This window comes from Dioscorea cayenensis, unplaced genomic scaffold (assembly GCF_009730915.1).
Source record: "Dioscorea cayenensis subsp. rotundata cultivar TDr96_F1 unplaced genomic scaffold, TDr96_F1_v2_PseudoChromosome.rev07_lg8_w22 25.fasta BLBR01001462.1, whole genome shotgun sequence".
Lineage (NCBI taxonomy): Eukaryota > Viridiplantae > Streptophyta > Magnoliopsida > Dioscoreales > Dioscoreaceae > Dioscorea > Dioscorea cayenensis.
In genome coordinates this window covers 70507-89074 of record NW_024087853.1, presented here as the reverse complement: position 1 = coordinate 89074, position 18568 = coordinate 70507, and the positions used below count along the sequence as shown (strand labels likewise).

The 18568-nt window shown below is 37.3% G+C and overlaps 1 protein-coding gene across 1 annotated transcript; it reads left to right on the top strand.

The window, feature by feature from the left end:
• Positions 1 to 15507: 15507 nt before the first annotated feature.
• LOC120256474 lies at positions 15508 to 18136 on the top strand. Its single transcript, XM_039264143.1, has 8 exons — positions 15508 to 15534; positions 15649 to 15717; positions 16062 to 16239; positions 16330 to 17004; positions 17065 to 17071; positions 17147 to 17302; positions 17726 to 17904; positions 18006 to 18136. Exons 1-8 carry the CDS (start codon positions 15508 to 15510, stop codon positions 18134 to 18136), a joined length of 1422 nt encoding a protein of 473 aa, XP_039120077.1.
• The last annotated feature ends 432 nt before the right edge of the window (positions 18137 to 18568 follow it).

Genomic DNA, 18568 nt, shown 5'->3' with positions numbered 1-18568 from the left:
CCCTCCTCAACCAACCTAAACCAACCTCAATTTCACTGAACCAAGTTCAATTTAACCAACCAGCCTTGAACCAATTCCAATTCTTATAAAAAATCTGTTGAACTAGCTTGGTTCAATTGAACCCAATTCTCCTTGAATTGGTTCGGCCCAAAGACCTTAGCCCAACATCTGAACCAAGCCCAAATCAACTTCAACCAACTTAATTTAGCCAAAATAGCTCAAACCCAACCACAACTCATCTTGATTTGATCAAACCAAGACTAAATCAATTCAATTGAACTCAACCATATCAACTTCAACTGATTGAACCAAACCTGCGTAACTTAACCTGATTGGGTTAACCCAAATTAACTCAAATGAAGCTCATTCTCAAATCAATTGAGTTAGTCAAACTTAAACATAAGTAATTGAACCCAATCAAACTAACTCTTACTAATCACATCCAACCATCTAGGCTCAAACCCACACTTGAATTCAACCCACTCCACTTGATTTGATCCAACCAAATTAATTTGGCTAACTTAACCAACTCCAATTCTCATGCATCATCATTACCATCTTCATCATCATCATCAACTTAATTAACCAAAATAAACCCTAATCCCGGTTGCTACAGTAATGCTATTGTAAAACCAAGAAGTTCTCCTCCATTTCAAGCAAGATTCATCACAAATACAAGATTTTTCCAAAGCAACTTGAAGTATTCATCATCAATAACAATCAACCATGCTTTTACCACTCAAAACCAAGCCCAAATCTCACAAAAACATGTTAAAAATTTAGCATTCTTGCCCAAGGCTTTTTTCCTGGGGATCATGTAGCAGACAAATGAAGAAGAAGAGAAAAGCCACAGCAAAGCCAGAACTTTCCAAACTTGCCAAAATTCAATGTTAGTTCCAGAAAATACAATTCTTACAAAAAGGTCCCTGAAAAATTCACAAATAGTCCATGAATCAAGAAATTGTATTTCAAAAAGGTTCTTGCAAACTTACCTTTCAGTGTTTGGTCTCGGGAAATATTTCAAATCAAATCCTCTTATTTACTTGTGAACCCAAAATCTTTTATAAACTCTCACACTTAGGTCCATGAGTTTTCTACTTGGGGTTTCTCAGCAAAATTGCTTTGTAGGACAATCTTACTGCAATTGTTAGAATACCTTGGATATATTTTTTAAAAGGTACCCACAAGTTTAGGGTATTACACTAGGCCCACTCGGATGACACTTCAATTGGCCGATCGATCAGTTAGACATATGAGGGGCATCATTGAGGATGTACTTGTGAAAGTTGATAAGTACATCTTTCCTGCAAACTTTTGGTGCTAAATATTGATGAGGATGTCGTGGTTCCATTGATACTTTGGAGGCCATTCTTGAGCACTTCCAAAACTATCATTGACATGGACGGTGGGGAATTGACATTAAGAGTTGGAGATGACAAGTTGATATATCGCCTTGCCGAAGCCTTGCGACATTCTCTTGATTTTGATGATACTTTGTATTTTCTTGATGCCACTGATGAGTTAATTGATGATTATGTGCAGAAAATGTTGTGTCCGGACCCATTGGAGGGGTGGCTAGATCAAGAGGTGGAGAATGAAGAAAGTTTAACACTTGGTCTAGAGGACAATGTGCAACCTACCCCAGGAGTCATGAAGAGGATGATGAACGAAGTAAGGGTGACGAACCCTTGTGTGGTAACAAACTCGGCAACTCTCCCTCTACCTTGAAACAATTGTGTTCATCATGCTTTCAAGTTGTCAGTAAGAGGGAAACCTTTATTCATGAACCCCTATGAGGTAAGGACATGTACGTCAAGCTTAGTGATGTTAAACAAGCACTTCTTGGGAGGCAAACTAAGTCTTTACTGTCTTTTCTATGTTTTAGTTTAGTACTTGCATGAATAAAAGCTTGAGTGTTGGTGTCTTGATCTTTACATGCTATCGCTGTGTTTTTCTCGTGGATTGTTGGCATTTTAGTGTGCTTCATTATGATTGGTGAAGTTTTTAGGTCGCTTGAGCATGTTTTCATAATTCTCTAGTCAGTTCTTCACTATTTTGGTAGTCTTTGTATGTGTATAAGTGTTGCAGAGATTCTTCTGCAGAGTCTGTAATTTTTCCGTTTAGAGCTCAACTTCTCCATCCTCAGAAGACATACGGGCGTGTGAGTTCCCCTCTGAGTATCCCTGTGAGCATCCACACGCCCGTGTGGAACACTTAGCCAAACTCTCAGGAGAACAGAGAAGCCATAGGGGTGTGTGGGGTACCCTTGTGGGTCGGGGACACTGCGCGAAAAATTTTCAGACGCCCCTGTGGATGCGTTCAGAGGCAAACATAACTATCCTGAGAGCACACAGGAGCGTGTGTATGCCCTTGTGAGCAACCCAGTGGGAATCACACGGGCGTGGGTAATTTCCACACACCTGTGTGGATGTACAGAAAGCCAAAGGACGCGATTTGTCTTTAAAACCCACTTGCGTCTCTTCATTCTATAACTCCCAAATGCTCAAAGAATGTCTCTCTTCACTTTCCTGATCCCTCTCCTTCTATTTAAAGGGTTTTTTGAGTGAGTTTTCTGGCCCCATTGGTAGTTTTTCACTCTCATTTTATCGGTACACTTCTGCTTTCTCTTTTCTTAGCCCACTCTTGATTTTTTTTTTTGTTTATTACATTGATTTCGTATTGTTTTCATGCTTGAATGGTTGGTGAATGACTTTAGAACTATTTTGGAATGATTTCATGATGTATTTGGACACTTTAGATTGAGTTTTTAATCTTGATTTTATCGATTTCTTTTTAAATCTTTGCAGGAATGGCTCCTAGGTCAAAGAAAGCGCCTGGCAAGCATCCCCGAAAGGACTCGCCTGAGCATATGGAGTTCGTAATCCCCGAGCATCAGGCTCGGTTCGAGCGATTGGCGAAGCTCAAGTTTGGACAGTCGAGATTTCCAGACTTGAGTGCACTTAAAGAGATATTGTCGGTGGGTAGTTGGTGCCGTTTATTGTTGATCAGGGAGCCAGCTATTCACATGTTGACACTGGAGGTGCTTGCTTCGTTTGAGTTCAAGTGCTCGTACTCCAGCTTCGACAGCATTGACGCCATTCAGTTAAGAGCCTTCGGACAGTATCACTTTATGAGAGTTACACGTTTCCTAGTCTGATTTGGGTCTTTATGATGAGGCGTTCATTGATATAGAGGAGTACGAACAGCTGCCGACGGACTATCCTGGCAGTTTGACACCGCAATGTGCCTATAGGGCGTTGTGTGGACAGGGGCAGTATGAGCCGAGGGTCTCCAAGGCCACGTGCCTTTCTCGGCCAGCTTACAGATACATTCACTCTATCCCGACCAGATTAGTGAATGGCCGTGGTGATAGTACTGGCGTTCTCAGTTGACAGGAGCTGTTCTATTTATATTTGATGGCACAGAGTGAGCCGCTATATTTGGGACACATTCTAGCTGAGTGTTTGCATCACCAGGGCCAATACGCCAGATTTGGGTTTGTGGGATCGAAAATACGCGTCTAGCATCATGTCTGTGATGAAGACATTAGACGATATATCGAAGCACAAATATCATATTTGTCTCGTGGGTTCTTCCATTTCAAACAAAGGCAAGCCTCTATTATTGATTACCCCATATTAAAATCTCAGGAACCTTCGATTAAGGGGCAAAAAGTACAAGTAAAAGGCAAGAAAATTTGTGAATTATAAATTTTGTTATTTTATTATATATATATATATATTTATATAATTTTCTTCTTTCTATATATATATCATATATTGTTGCCGCTGCCTGTTCCCTGTCACTGCGTTGTGTGCCTTGTTGCCATTTTGAGATGTATATCTCATTGCCGCCTTACAATATTTATATCACTGTCTCAAAAATGAATAAGTCACCACTGCCTGTGTCTTATCAATGCGTTGCATATCTTATTGTCGCTTTAAAATATATATCTCATTGTTGCCTTCAGATAAATTTAGCCACTACCTCGAGATAAGCACCCTTGTCGTTGCTTTGAGATGAGTAGTACATATTTTCTCTGCCATCTGCTTGTTTTCATATCATTTCCAGATTTTTTTTTAATGCACTTTTGTCATCATTTTTTTATTATTTTCTTATTTTTTATCTTACGCGTATGCCCAAGTGTGCATGCATGTACTGAAATTTTTTTTATATCATGACATGGTCCTTCTCATTTTTTTTATATATATATTTGCCACACACGTGTGCATGCATGGTGGGCCATATGCTTCTCATTTTTCTTTATTATTTTATTATTATTAGTTTTTTTTAATTATGTCGTGCATGCATTTTTTTCATACTTCTCATTATTTCATTTATTTTTATTTTTATTTTTTTATTTTTTTATTTATTATTTTTATTTTTATTTTTATTTTTTTATTAATTTTTTTTTGGCCATGCATATATGCATGCTTCTCAATTTTTTCTCTTTTTAATTCTCTTCCATCTTTATAAGATCGATTCCATGCTTATCCTCCAAAAAAACCAAACCCCCATAGAATTACAGCGATCAAAACCCATAAAAATCACAACAACCAAATAGGATAGGATCGAATTAATTTCAAATTTTGAAATTATATATTTTAAATTATCCCAATTTATCCAATTAATTTCGAATTAAAATTTTTTTTTAAAATTATCCCAATTTGCCTCGGTATACGTGTTTGGGTACTTAGGGATTTGCATTTTCTCAGGTTGCCTCAAGATTTGTTCTCAGGCTATATGAAATTTAATATTGCCTCGGGATGCGTATTTGGGCTATCCTATGATTTGAGATTGCCTCGAGATATGTGTTCTCAATTTAAAATCAATCTATATTCATATTTTTGTTGTTGTTGTTGTTGTTGTTGTTGTTGTTATGGAATGGGCCTTGTATTTGTAAATACTTTCAGCCAAATTTGGAATGATTTTATAAGCCGTTCATTAAGTTAATAGCGCTATGGGCGAACAAGGAACTAAACAAACATGGTCTTTGGACTCAAAACCTTTATGATGATCAAATGTGCTTAAAATCCAATCTCTACCATTCATCTTAAAGATATGGACCTTACAAATAACCATAAAAATTTTCACTAAAATTAAATATGATTTGATATGGTGATGACTTGATGATGAGGTAGCTGGGCAGGAATTTAAGTAGATTCTGCCTCTAAATTGCCAAATTTTTTATGATAGTCATATGAACTTAGAATTCAATCGTCACCGTTCATATTGAAGATTAAAACACTTTGATTATATAGAAAAAAATTTTAGAAGGATTGAAGCTCTTTTGACTGTCTGATCTTGAGCTAAAGATTGAAAATGGTATGATACAATCATCAATGAATTTCATGTTTGATTTGCGATTTTATTTTGATAATTGATGGACTTGAGGCTCAATCATAACCGTTTACACTGAGCATTATCCAGTTTGGAGTTGTCAGGTCTGGAGTTTTCATAAAAAATTTCAGACCGATCCAAATTTGCGACGTGGTCCGATTAACACATTGATCAATATTGAGTGTAGAGAAACGGTATCCTGCATCATGACCGATGTCCCAATGACGATGGTGGTTCAATACGACGGACTACATATGTTTCCCATATCTCAAAGGGCCATGATGATTCTGTGGGGTGTAAAGGACTTGGATGTTGATGAATAAAATCTCCATGTACCTGACATAAATGACACTTTCTAGCATAATTGATGCAATCTCTGACCATGGTTGGCTAGTAATATCCCAAGAGCTTGATCTTGAGTCACATCTTGGGTCCGGATTGGTGCGCACCACATATCCCGGAATGTACATCATGCATAACTTCTTGGGCTTCTTCATATGAGAGGCACCGCAGGAGTAGTTGATCATATGACCTACGGTATAATATATCATTTATGAGGGTGAATCTTAGGGCTATTCGCTTTATCTGAAGACCTTTTGATTTATCCTCTGGGAGTTTATCATATTTTAGATATTCTATGAACGGTTGCCTCCAATCTTCCTTTGGCATTTCGAGAGGGAAGACTTCCGCTTTGCCCCCAGCACTTTCCTCTTTGACTTAGTCGTGGATTGTGCTAATGGGTCTTCTATTTCTTATGGTTATATGGATTTCTTTATAATTTGGATTCGCCAACTCCTTTGTTACTTTCGCCAAAGAATTAGCTTCATTTTCTGATCTTGAAACCCTCCTCAACTGTACATGGGGGATTTTCTTCATCAGATTTCTGACCTTCTTGTAATATTTAAAAAGTTCAGGTTTGTATATCTTATAATCTCTTTCGACTTGCTTGATAATGAGTTGTGAGTCTCCAAATATGTGTTTGTCTTGGATCCCCATTTTAATTACTAGTTCCAAACCAGCTATGAAAGCTTCATATTATGCCTCATTGTTTGTACATGACTCCGTGAGGGAAAGAGCATATCTAAGGATTCCCCCTTCTGGTGTGACAAACACGAGTCCTATCCCAGCTTTGATATGTGGCATTTGGGACATGAGTGCCAGTTTTATAGAAGATGCCCATCAAAGTATAGTCGTCACCTTGCTTCTTCCACTATTAGTGTCTCTTCATCAAGGAGATCAAGATTAAGTGGTGAATCATCAGGGAGAGGATGTGTTGCTAGAAAGTCTGCCAATGCCTGCCCTTAATAGCCTTTTGTGGAGTATATGTTATGTCAAATTCCATCAAAATTAATGCCCATTTTGCTAGTCTTCCGGTAAGCAACGGCCTCGTCATAAGGTATTTGAGTAGGTCTATTTTTTATATGAGTATTACTTTGTGCGCTAGCAAGTAGTGTCTCAACTTCTTGACTACAAGCACCAAAGCTAGGCAATGCTTTTCAATTGGCGTGTATTTACTCTCAGCTCCTACCAACATCCTGCTAAGGTAATATAATGCATTTTCTTTTACCTTCTTCATTATTCTGGGTCAACATAGCTCCCAAAGACCCTTCCAATGTGGCGGTTTATAAGATCAGAGGCTTTCCATGGATCGGGGCTGCCAGCATTGGTGGATTCAACAAGTACCGATTAATATCTTCGAAAGCTCTCTGACATTTATCATCCCATTTGAAAGGCACATTTTTCATAACTAGTTTAGATAAGGGCTTGGATCATCCAGAGAGGTTAGAGATGATCCTTCTGATATATGCTAAGGGCCCTTGGAAGGAGCGCAACTGCTTCAGTCTCTGAGGCGGTGGCATTTCTAGGATTGCCTTTATCTTGGAGGGATCTATCTCTATTCCCCGATGCCTCACGATGAAGCCTAAGAATCTCTCAAAGATGACTCCAAAAGCACACTTCATGTGATTCATTTTCAACTTGTATTTTCTAAGGCTTGTGAAAATTGTCCTCAGATCATCAAGATGCTTGTCACTGGAACATTTTTTAACCACAAGATCATCGACATAGCATTCGACAACCTTGTGAATTAAATCATCAAATATTCTGGTCATAACCCTTTGATATGTTGCTCCTGCATTCTTCAGTCCAAACGGCATTACTCTATAACAATAGATGCCCATGGGCATTCGAAGAGCAGTATTCTTCTGATCATCCGGATGCATTTTGATTTGATTATATCCAGAATATCCATCCATAAAGGAAAACATCTCATACCCTGAGGTGTTGTCGATCATGATCTCCATAACTGGAAGGGGAAAATTATCCTTGGGACATGCCTTGTTCAGATCTTTGAAGTCTACGCATATCCGTATTTGCCCATTCTTCTTTTTCACGGGGACTATGCTAGCTATCCAATCAGGATATCTTCCTTCTCTGATAAAATTTGCTTCAATCAGCTTCTTTGTCTCTTCAATTACCCTTTCTTCTAGGTCAAACTTCATCTTCCTTGGTGCCTGTTTGACTGGAGTAGTATTTGGATAAATGGCTAGTATGTGAACAGCTACTTCATCATCTAACCCTGGCATCTCATTATAGTTCCAGGAAAAGCAGTTAATATGCCCCTTCAAGAGAGCCTTGAATGATGCTTTTTCTTCTTCTGATAGCTCTGCATTTAGGAAAGTCGGCCTTGGGTCCTCATTGTTTCCCAAGTCGATTTCAACAAGCTCATCAATTGTTGCTTGCCCCCATCTTCTAGTTCGAGCGGTGCATTCTTCATCTTGATTTTTTCTTCTTCCTCCTGTAATGTTACCATGTAACATGAGTGTCTTGAAGACTCAGAGTAGCCTAGTCCTTTCTTGTTCATATGTGCAGGATGCCACAACCGATGAAAGCCCTGATGTGACCTCCTTGACCACTTGATATTGCTCCCAAATCTCTCAACTATTGTCTTGAGCTTGTTGGGGTAATGGCTTGGGAAGCCTATGGATTGAGCTTCATCATCTTCTATTTCTTCAATATTCATGATATCATTATTTAGATCTTTTTGCTTTTGTCCTTGTAAAAGAGAATACCTCTTTCCTTTTCATGTCAAGCTGGCACATAAAATGTCTTTAGATGCTCAACTGTATTTACATTCAAGTCATCCAAGGATTTGTATAGTCCATCAGTAATTCTTGCAATGCATAACACATTTTCTTGAGCATGTATTTCAGTTTGACCCTTACTTTGGTGTATATCTACATCACTTTCATCCTCTGAAGACTCAGTGTCACTACCAAAGTGAGGTGGCACTGGTTCTCTTTTTTGGAGCACATGAGTAGTTTTGGCTGTCTTGATCACAGACTCTTCTCCTGGGTTTGGCAGTTTGCCCCCTTTGGTTGATTTCTCCTCTTTGGATGTAGTAAGATAATATCTAGCATCCTCATAGTGTATTTTATAGATGCCAAAGGGTTGGAGCTCTCCATTAATTCTAAATTCTTCCCCGTCCACCAGGTACTTTGCGCATTGATAAAGTATTGGAGGGACCGGCTGGTTCTCATGGATCTATGGCCTTCCTAAGAGGGCTCTATAGGAAGCATCAGCATCAATAACATGGAAGTTCACGTTAGATGATATTTTTCCAAATTTAAGGGAGAGAGTGATCGACCCCAATGCCTTTTGGCTATGCTGATTAAAACCTTGGATAATGATCCTCTCCGAAGATAAGTGGCATATTTAAAGAGCTAATGCTCGAAGAGTGTTGAGGGTCATTAAATTCAAAGAAGACCCTGGATCAATCAAAGCCCGGTTGATCTTTACACCATCACAAAACCCTGTCACATATAGTGGTCTGTTGTGTGCCTTAGTCCCAAGCAATAAATCTTCATCTGTAAAGAACAATGAAGATGTATGGGATACATACAGGGCTTCTTTCATGTTAACCTCGGCAAAGTATGCTTGATACTCCTCAGGATTTTGTAGAGCATGTATTAAAGACTCCCGAACTTCAGCCGACATCATCAACGCATTATACATACTGAGGAGTGCTAGGACCTTCTTTAAATGTGCCAAAATGTTATAATTTGGTTTTCTCGAGGGTTTTTTAGAGGAAATATTATCTTCTTCAATTATCTTCCCTTTATCTAGGTTATTTGAATTGGGAGCCTGTCTTGGTTGGAGTGTCTTCCCAGTTCTGATATGCATCTGATGTATATGTGGTGGTACCTCATCTTCTTCATTAGGAAAGTTCAGCTCATCTTCTAAATCATCATGAGTGACTATGGCATAACACTCACCTCTTTATTTAAAGTAGTCCTCTGTGAGTATCAAATTTTCCAGAGAAACCTATCCTTGCAACCATTTTTGGAAAGCTTGACATTCTTCTATGGTGTGTCCTACAAGCCGGTGATATTGGCAGTAGTTTGGATGACTATCAAGATGCACCACGTACCGCCTTTTGGGTTTAGGAAAATCCAATCCGTTTTCTATGGCTTGATCAAAGAGCTCTTTCCTTTTTATCCTTTTTGATAAATCTTTCCTTAGCATCTGTTGCTTTGGTAGGAATCGGAGAATCCACAACCTCTTAGACAAAATTTTGCCCCGTTGATTCTGGAGGGTACGTCCCATATTCGTCCCACTCAGCATCTTCAATACATAACTGTCACAGCCTATTAGCTAACTCCTCTGTCACCCTTTGAATGAAAGGAGGGATATCTTTAGCAGGCATAACTTTCCTTAAGACCTTATATTTTGGGGTCTTTGGGATGTAATATGGTTCTTTGGACTTTATTTGTTGGCAGGGCTCCAAGAGCTTAGCGTTCGCCTTCTTTACTCTCTCCCTAAATGCTATATTTTTTCTTTGCTTCTGGCTGATATAGGGCTGACCGTAAGGTCATATGACTCTTCTGGCTCAGGGGAGCTATCATATTCATCATCATCTTCTGGGTTATATGGGGGGGGGGGTATTCTCCTTTTGAAATAACCCTACAAGTCTCCACTTGTACATCTTCTTCATTTTCATCAACTTCCTCAGCTAAACCCCTGAGTAATTCTTCGACTTCTTCAGGAAAAATAGTCTTTGAGGGTAATCAGAACCCTTTCCTTCTATTCATATTCATCAAGGGTCTTTATATATTCCTCAATAATGGATTTATTGTGCTTTGATTGTTCGCGCCTTTGTTTTCTTTTCTTGTTCTTCTACTTTGACTGTTTTGTCGGATGACCTTTAGGAGGCCGCTGAGTGCGTTTCCAAACAATCCCTGGGAGTTCAGCCAACTTTTTCAACATCTTCATTGATCTTTTGTATATAAATACTTCCCATAGATCTTCTGGAATAGCAAAAGGTTTATGATCTCCTGTAGATGTAAGTATCACTTTGTTTCCAACCACTGGGACTTCCCCTTAGGATGACCCCTTTGGGTTTAGGGCAGTCACATGGCGTATATGTTCAGCTGGTTGCTTGGACAAAACATTCTTTGAGAGTGTGATTTTGCCCTCTTGTTATTTTGGCTTGACCCAGTCTTTGAAAACATAACAATCTTCTATGGTATGTCCCAACACCCTATGATATGGACAGTGATTGGGATGGTCTTTCTTGCTTTGGTCTTCAGGCCTTTCGCATTCAGGGAGTTGTAGACCTTCTCTCATAGCATCTTTGAAAATTTTATGTACTTTATCTCTTCTAAAGGAATACTTCTTATTCATGCTATCTTTCAAGGAAGGAAGAGGTCTTGATTCATTGTCAGTAACACCTAAGTTAGCTACCTTAGCTTGTTTCGGCTTAGAGGACTCGACTACGCTTTTCTCTTTCTCAACATTAAAGGTTGTAGTAGTGTACTTGACGTCTTCTGCCTTCTTGGATTTGTCTCTGTCACTCCTTGAAATGGTCTGGAAATTGGACAACACCTTCGGGTTGGTCTTTTTCAATTTTTTATCTTGTGAGATTAAACCTTAGAATGTAGTGATGCCAGATGTACTCAAGAAAGGTGACATCTAACTATCAATGTTCTCGAGCAGTAAGCCTATTGCCTGTGGCTGATCAAGTGGTTGTTCACATTTAATGCTCAAGTTCCTCCATCTCATAATGTAATCAACTACCTTTTCATCTTTATTTTAGTGAGTGGCTGCGAGGTCAGCAATTGTGATTTTATCACTTATGGCCCCAAACCGTACTCGAAAAGGTATCTTTTTGCTGCTGCCATGTCTGGATTGACTCGAGTTGTAGATTTGCATACCATTCAAATGCTACTCCTGCGAGACTTGCAGATAACTGTTTCAGGAGGAGTGACGGCTTTGCACTTGTATCTCCACAAGCCGTCACAAAATGAGCCAAGTGTTGGTCAGGATTGCCAATCCCAGTAAATTGCTTGAATTTAGGAACATTATATCCCTTGGGGTAGGGCACCAGGTCATAGTAGCTGGGATAGGGCTTGTCTCCATCTGCCCTAGTCTCAATTCCTTTGGCTTGATTTAATTCAGCAACTACCATTCGCTGTATTTCATCCCGAGTCATTACAACTGATTGTTCCTGAATGGGAAGATAAGAGGTTCCCCCATGTTCCACTGGCCTGAAGGTTTCCTTTGGATGAGGTGTTCGACTTCTCGACCTTTGCACATTCTCTGTAGGAAACTGTAGGGTTATCCCTTGTTCAACTGGCCTAAGGGTTTCTCTCTGTCGTCGGGTTGAACTCCTCGACCTTCTTGCTTGCTCAAGTCGATTTTTTATTAGGATTTTAATTTGTTTCTGTATTTGTATCATTGACCCCATCAATATTGCCATGTTGTCATTGAGTCTTTGATATTCAGTATCACGGTGTCCCTTTTGAGGAACAAAGACAGGTTCATCCTCGTCATCTTCATTTAACGAATGTACTTCTTCATGTTTCCTTGGCATATGGAGTGGTGGAAGGCTAGTTTCTATCCCTTGCTCCTCATGTGGTGGCACATGGCTTGAGCCTTCTTCTCCATTCAGAGAATCTGCTGCTTTTCTATGGGATCTTGTAAAAAGTCCTAGTTGTTCTTGTTTGGGTGCAAGATCTCCTCTTGCTTCAGTGACCATCCGACAAGTGTGTATTTTCATATCTGCATCATACATTTCTTCATCTTTCATTTTCCTTCTCCATTGAAATTTAGACCGGTTAATCTTGGGTTGATTTCTTGTAGGAGCTAAATAGTCAAACACCGTCTTCTACGCTATTGAAATCAATTGCTTTTTCTTCTGATAAAATTCCCTTGGCCTTATTTTCTCTGACTGTAGTTTCTTTGATGCTGTATAAGTCTTGTAGAGATTCTGACCAAATGAGTTCTTGTGATAGGAATTTGGAGGTCTACCAACCTTGTTTTCATTTAGTTGGGAACTCAAATCTGCAGTGGTTGCATTCTTCTTCACTAGCTTAAGAGGTTCAAACGAGTTTTTGAAGGTACCCATTTGATTATTTTTGTGTCCTTGGAATGACACAAAATCCAGCCTTTGTTTTGGAATTTGGACTTTCCTTTGCATGAGCCTTGAAAACACACTTTTCTTCTTAGGAGTGTCTTCATCAGATGAATGAAAAATTCCACTTTCCCGCCCCTTTGCTATAATAGTAAAGGTGGGTTCATCATCATCATCATTCATAGGAATTACCCTTTTAGGGTGGGATAGCCTCTCAAATGCAGATACCTTTGGTGCTTCCCTGATAGCAACATCCTCGCCAGTTGCAGGAACAATCACATTGGAGCGACGACCTTTGGATGGAAGCCATGAAACCGTCAGGTTCTTGTCCGAAGGTGCTGGTTTCCTTATGAATTGCACCGACTCAGATATCGTGCCAAAAGTCAGCTCAGCTCCTGCAGCTCCAGTGTTGAAGGTACAGTTGGCAATTGAACCTCAGTTCCTTCGCCAAGGAAAATCGTGAGTTTCGGGTTTCCAGAGATGGTTGAGTTCTTGAGTGCCATTTCCTTCTTCTTTTCCTGCAAAATAAAAAGAATCATTATTAGATTTCTTTCACAGGTTGTAGGAACAACGCCTTTAATTGTACTTTTGCATCAGAGATGGGAGGAGAAAATGGTGTCCCACCGGGCGTGCCAGAATTTGTGGGATCGAAAAATATGCATCTGGCATCATGTCTGTGATTAAGACACTAGACGATATATCGAAGCACAAATATCATATTTGTTTCGTGGGTTCTTCCATTTCTAATAGAGGCAAAGCCTCTATTATTAATTACCCAGATTAGAATCTTAGGAACCTTCGATTAAGGGGCAAAAAGTACAAGTAAAAGGCAAGAAAATTTGCAAATTATAAATTTTGTTATTTTATTATATATATATATATTCATATAATTTTCTTCTTTCTATATATATATCATATATTGTTGATCGTTGCATGTGCCTTGTTACTGCATTGCGTTCCTTGTTGCCATTTTGAGATGTATATCTCATTGCCGCCTTACAATTTTTATATCACTGTCTCAAAAATGAATAAGTCACCACTGCCTGTGTCTTATCAATGTGTTGCATATTTTATTATCGCTTTAAAATATATATCTCATTGTTGCCTTGAGATAAATTTAGCCACTACCTCAAGATATTTGAGATGAGTTGTACATATTTTCTCTGCCATCCGTTTGTTTTCATATTATTTCCAGATTTTTTTTAATGCACTTTTGTCATCATTTTTTTATTATTTTCTTATTTTTTATCATACGCCTATGCACAAGTGTGCATGCATGTATTGAAATTTTTTTTTATATCATGACCAATGTTTTCAGACCCGGCCCGGCCCGGCCGGTCGGACCAGGTTGACCCAGACTCGGGCTTTAAGCCGGTCCGGTTTTATATATAAACCTGGATTTCAATAAACCCGGGATTGAACCGGCAACCCTGCCGGTCGGACCGGTGACCCGATGACCCGGCCGGGTCACCAGCCCGGTTTTGCACCATTTTTTATTTTTATTTTTAATTTTTATTCTATGTTATAATATAGTAATATTTGGGGGGGTTAAAATGTTAAAGTGTAAACAAAGGTATTCACTTTATTCACTTTATTCACTACTATTCAAATTTTCAGATCTGAGAAATGAGAATCATTCTTCATCCGTTCCCAAATTCTCATCCACTCCCAAGTTCCCAACTTCTCATTGTTCTCAACATCAAGGGGTTGTTGTAACATTTTTTTGGTTTTTTAAGTTTTTAACTCACTTGTTTTGTTTTCACAGATGAGATCTTTACTTTGAGGAGTCATCAACTGAACAAAGGTTTTTGGATAGTAAGTGGGAGGAAATTCTCAACAAGATTGTGGATATTAAAGGTGGCTGTTTTTTTTTTATTTGATTATGTTTTCCAATGTTTGTAAACTTGTTAAGCTTGGTTTTTATAAAGCATTAGAGTTTTTGGTCCAAACTATAAGCTCAAGAAAAATTTTCTGTTAGTTTATCTTTTCACCATCCATAAACTGATGAACATACTTAATGTGGGCAAGTGTTACCCCAAATATATTGTAAGTTAACCAGACATTCCAGACTTTGCAATATATATATAGGATGGATCATATAAAATGAAATCTGGTTATTGGATTATGTTGTTGCATAAATGATCAAAAGCAGAAAGGTATATATGAGCAAAAACATTCTATAATCAAGTGTGGCTTAGAACAAAATTATAGTACTAACTAGAGGCTAAAATAACAACACAACATTCACAAGGATTTATGTAAGTGTTAGCTTGGTCATTTGAATTAGACAGAAAAGAATCTGCTATTTAACCATGTTAGATGTAATATCATGCAAACTATAAGCAGCACCAAAAAAATCTAAATACAAATTTCAGTACAATCTGGAAGAGCCTCATCATTATCAATAGGGTGAAATTATAAAAAAGAAATCTGCTAAGACAAAGAAAACATAATCCATGCATGCATGCATGCAACTAAAACTTCAGTGAGATGTTCCTGTTGTTTTTTTTTTCATTAATTATATATTGTTATTAGTATCATGAGAAAGATCATAATTATTGACATCCTGATATAATTGTTGATACATGATATATTATTAAACATCTCGATATAATTATTGACATGAAAACAGATATATATATATATATATATATGATCTTTGTATTTTTATTATATATATTATATACACTTTAAAGATAGCAAGATGTAATGTGTATACATATTATAATTTTTTTCTCTTGTATTTTTTTTAGGACATGGAGTCTAATACACAATCATCATCGGTCTCTAGCTCTGTTCGTTCAAAGAGTGATCCTGCTTGGGACCATTTTACTTTAACCACTAATAATCAAGGAAGAAATCTATTTCAATGTCTTTATTGTGGATCTAAATATCAGGGTGGAGGCATTAACAGGATGAAATATCATTTAGCTGGAATTCGTGGCAACATTGCGGCTTGTAAAAAGGTTCCACATGATGTTCATGAGCAGTTTTTGACGCATCATAATTCTTTAAAACAAAAGTAGAAAGAATGTGAAGATGCATATAAAGTTGTTGAAGGGGATGATGATGAAGAGTTACAAGATTTAAATCCTCCGCCAAAGCAACAAGAGAAAATTCAGCCTTTGAGAAACTACTAGGGAAAAGAAAGGCAAGAGATCCAATTAAAGATGATGTGATTCCAAAAACTAGTTCAGGGTCACAACCCAGTATCAAAAGTGTACTATGTGGCAAACAAGCAATTCAAAAGGCACATATGGCAATAGCTTGATGGTTTTTAGATGCATGCATTCCTTTTAATGCGTTGCAGTCTCCTTATTTTCAGTCGGCTTTGGATGCTATTTCTATGATTGGTAGAGGATATAAGGGCCCATCCTACAATGATATGAGAATTCATTTGTTGGCAAATTGCAAGAAAGAATGTCAACTTCTTATTGATGGTTATAGAAGCAATTGGGTTAACTCTGGATGCACAATTATGGGTGATGGTTGGACTGATTAAAAACAGAGGACTTTAATTAATTTTTTAGTGAATTGCCCTGCTAAAATAACGTTTATCAAGTCCATTGATGCATCAGATATTGTCAAGGATGCCACAAACTTGTGTAATTTGTTTGCAGAAATAGTTGAATGGATTGGGCCTTCTAATGTGGTACATTTAGTTACTGATAATGCAAGTAACTATATGAAAGCTGGAAAATTATTGCAAGAGAGATATGAACACATCTATTGGTCTCCTTGTGCAGCCCATTGCCTAAATTTGTTGTTGAAAGATATTGGCAAAATGCCTCATGTGGTAGAGCTTGCAAACCGTGCTTCAAAAGTGACTATTTTTGTTTATAACCATATTTTCTTGCTATCTTGGTTGAGAAAAATAGATGGTTGGAAAGAAATTGTGCGGCCAAGGGTAACTCGCTTTGCCACCGTCGTTATTACTTTAAAGAGCATTCATGATCATAAGCATGAATTGCAAGCTTTGGTGATAAGTAAGCATTACAGAGATAACAAATTGTCTAAAAGTGCCACTAGAAAAGCTGTCAATGATATTATTTTAGATAATAAATTTCGGGATGATTGTTTGCTTATGGTGAAGATTGCAACACCTATAATCAAGCTTTTGTGTATTGTGGATGGCGACGAAACTCCTTCACTTGGTTATGTTTATGAAGGCATGACTAGAATTCGTAAAGGAATCATGGCTACTTTGGGAAACAAGAAGAAGTTTTACACACCATATATTAATATCATTGATAGTAGATAGGAAAAGCATTTTAGTCATGATATTTATGCTACAGCTTACTTTTTGAATCCAGATTTCAGGTATGGTGACAAAGTAATGGATGAGATAGAAATGATAAGCATTTTGTAACATACTAACTATTTTTTTTTTGCTAGGTATGGCGATGAACCATTTATTGATACTCCAGAAATTGTCCATGGTCTCTTGAATGTGATTGAAAAGACAAGCATGTGTAAAGAGCCTAGTGATAGTGGCAAAGTAATGGATGAGATCTCTATGTATCGTGAACGAAAAGAAAGTTTCGGCCACCGGTTCGCGATTGACACTTACAAAGCAAAGAGACCATGTAAGTGTTAATTATTAAATATCTCATCATTTTTCTTACTTGAATTGCTTTAATTAAATGTTTAAAAAATGTTTACATTATGTTATTTGATTTAAACATGAATGGTGGAAGCTATTTGGTTATGGTGCTCCAATTTTGCAACAATTAGCTATCCGGCTTTTAAGCCAAACCACTTCCTCTTCTGGATGTGAACGCAATTGGAGTGTCTTTGAGCGCATTCACACAAAGAAAAGAAATCGATTAGAGCATCAATGACTCAATGACATTGTTTTTGCATCATATAATTTGCGTTTGAAGAATAGGTATTTAACTTTGTATATTAATTAAGAATTATTATTCAATTTAAGTAATTATTAATATGTAATTTTTTTACTTAATTTTTGTCTAGGCATCATCATAAGAAAAGGTGTTATGATCCAATTGATTATGAGCACATTGATGAGGTGGATTTTTGGGTGATGGAAAAAGAGGAATCATCTCCTCCCAAACTTGATTATGATGAAATTACAGAAGAAGCAATATATGTGAATGATTCTATTCCTATACTTGATTATGATTATATTCAAGGTTAGTGATAAGTTTCTAGTATATAAAATACAAGTTATGAGTTTGCCAAGCAACAAAATTTTTCATAACATTGATACTTGTATTTTTATTTCTTTATCTAGATGACATTGTTGATCAAGAAGTGAATTTAGAGTCATTTGTTGAAGTCGGTAATGCAAGCAATGATTCACAAGATTGGCCGTTAGGAGGGGCTCCTAACAATGACAATCGTGGCATGGATCCAAGTCTATAAGTTTGAGCATATTTTTGTGTTATGTTTCAACTTTCATGTTTATGTTTTAATTTATAAAGATTGAACAATTTTATGTTTCTCAATTATGGACTATTTAGTTGTTTATTTCATGTTTATGTTTTAATTTATGGAGATTTGAACAAGTTTATGTTTATGGCATTTGATGTATATGAATTTATGAAGATTGAATATTTTTATGCTTCTTTTTTATTGATTTCTTAGTTGAATATTTTTATGTTTTTCAATTGATTTTGTACTAGTTTATTTTATGTTATTTGGTGTATAAGTGTATTTCACATTTTGAATGTGGTGTACTTCAATATTTATTTATGTAGGATACTTGCTTAAAGTTTTTAAAGTCATGTTTCTATTTTTTTTTATTTTTTAATCTTCAATATTTGATTTTTTAATCATGTATAACTAAAATTTAAA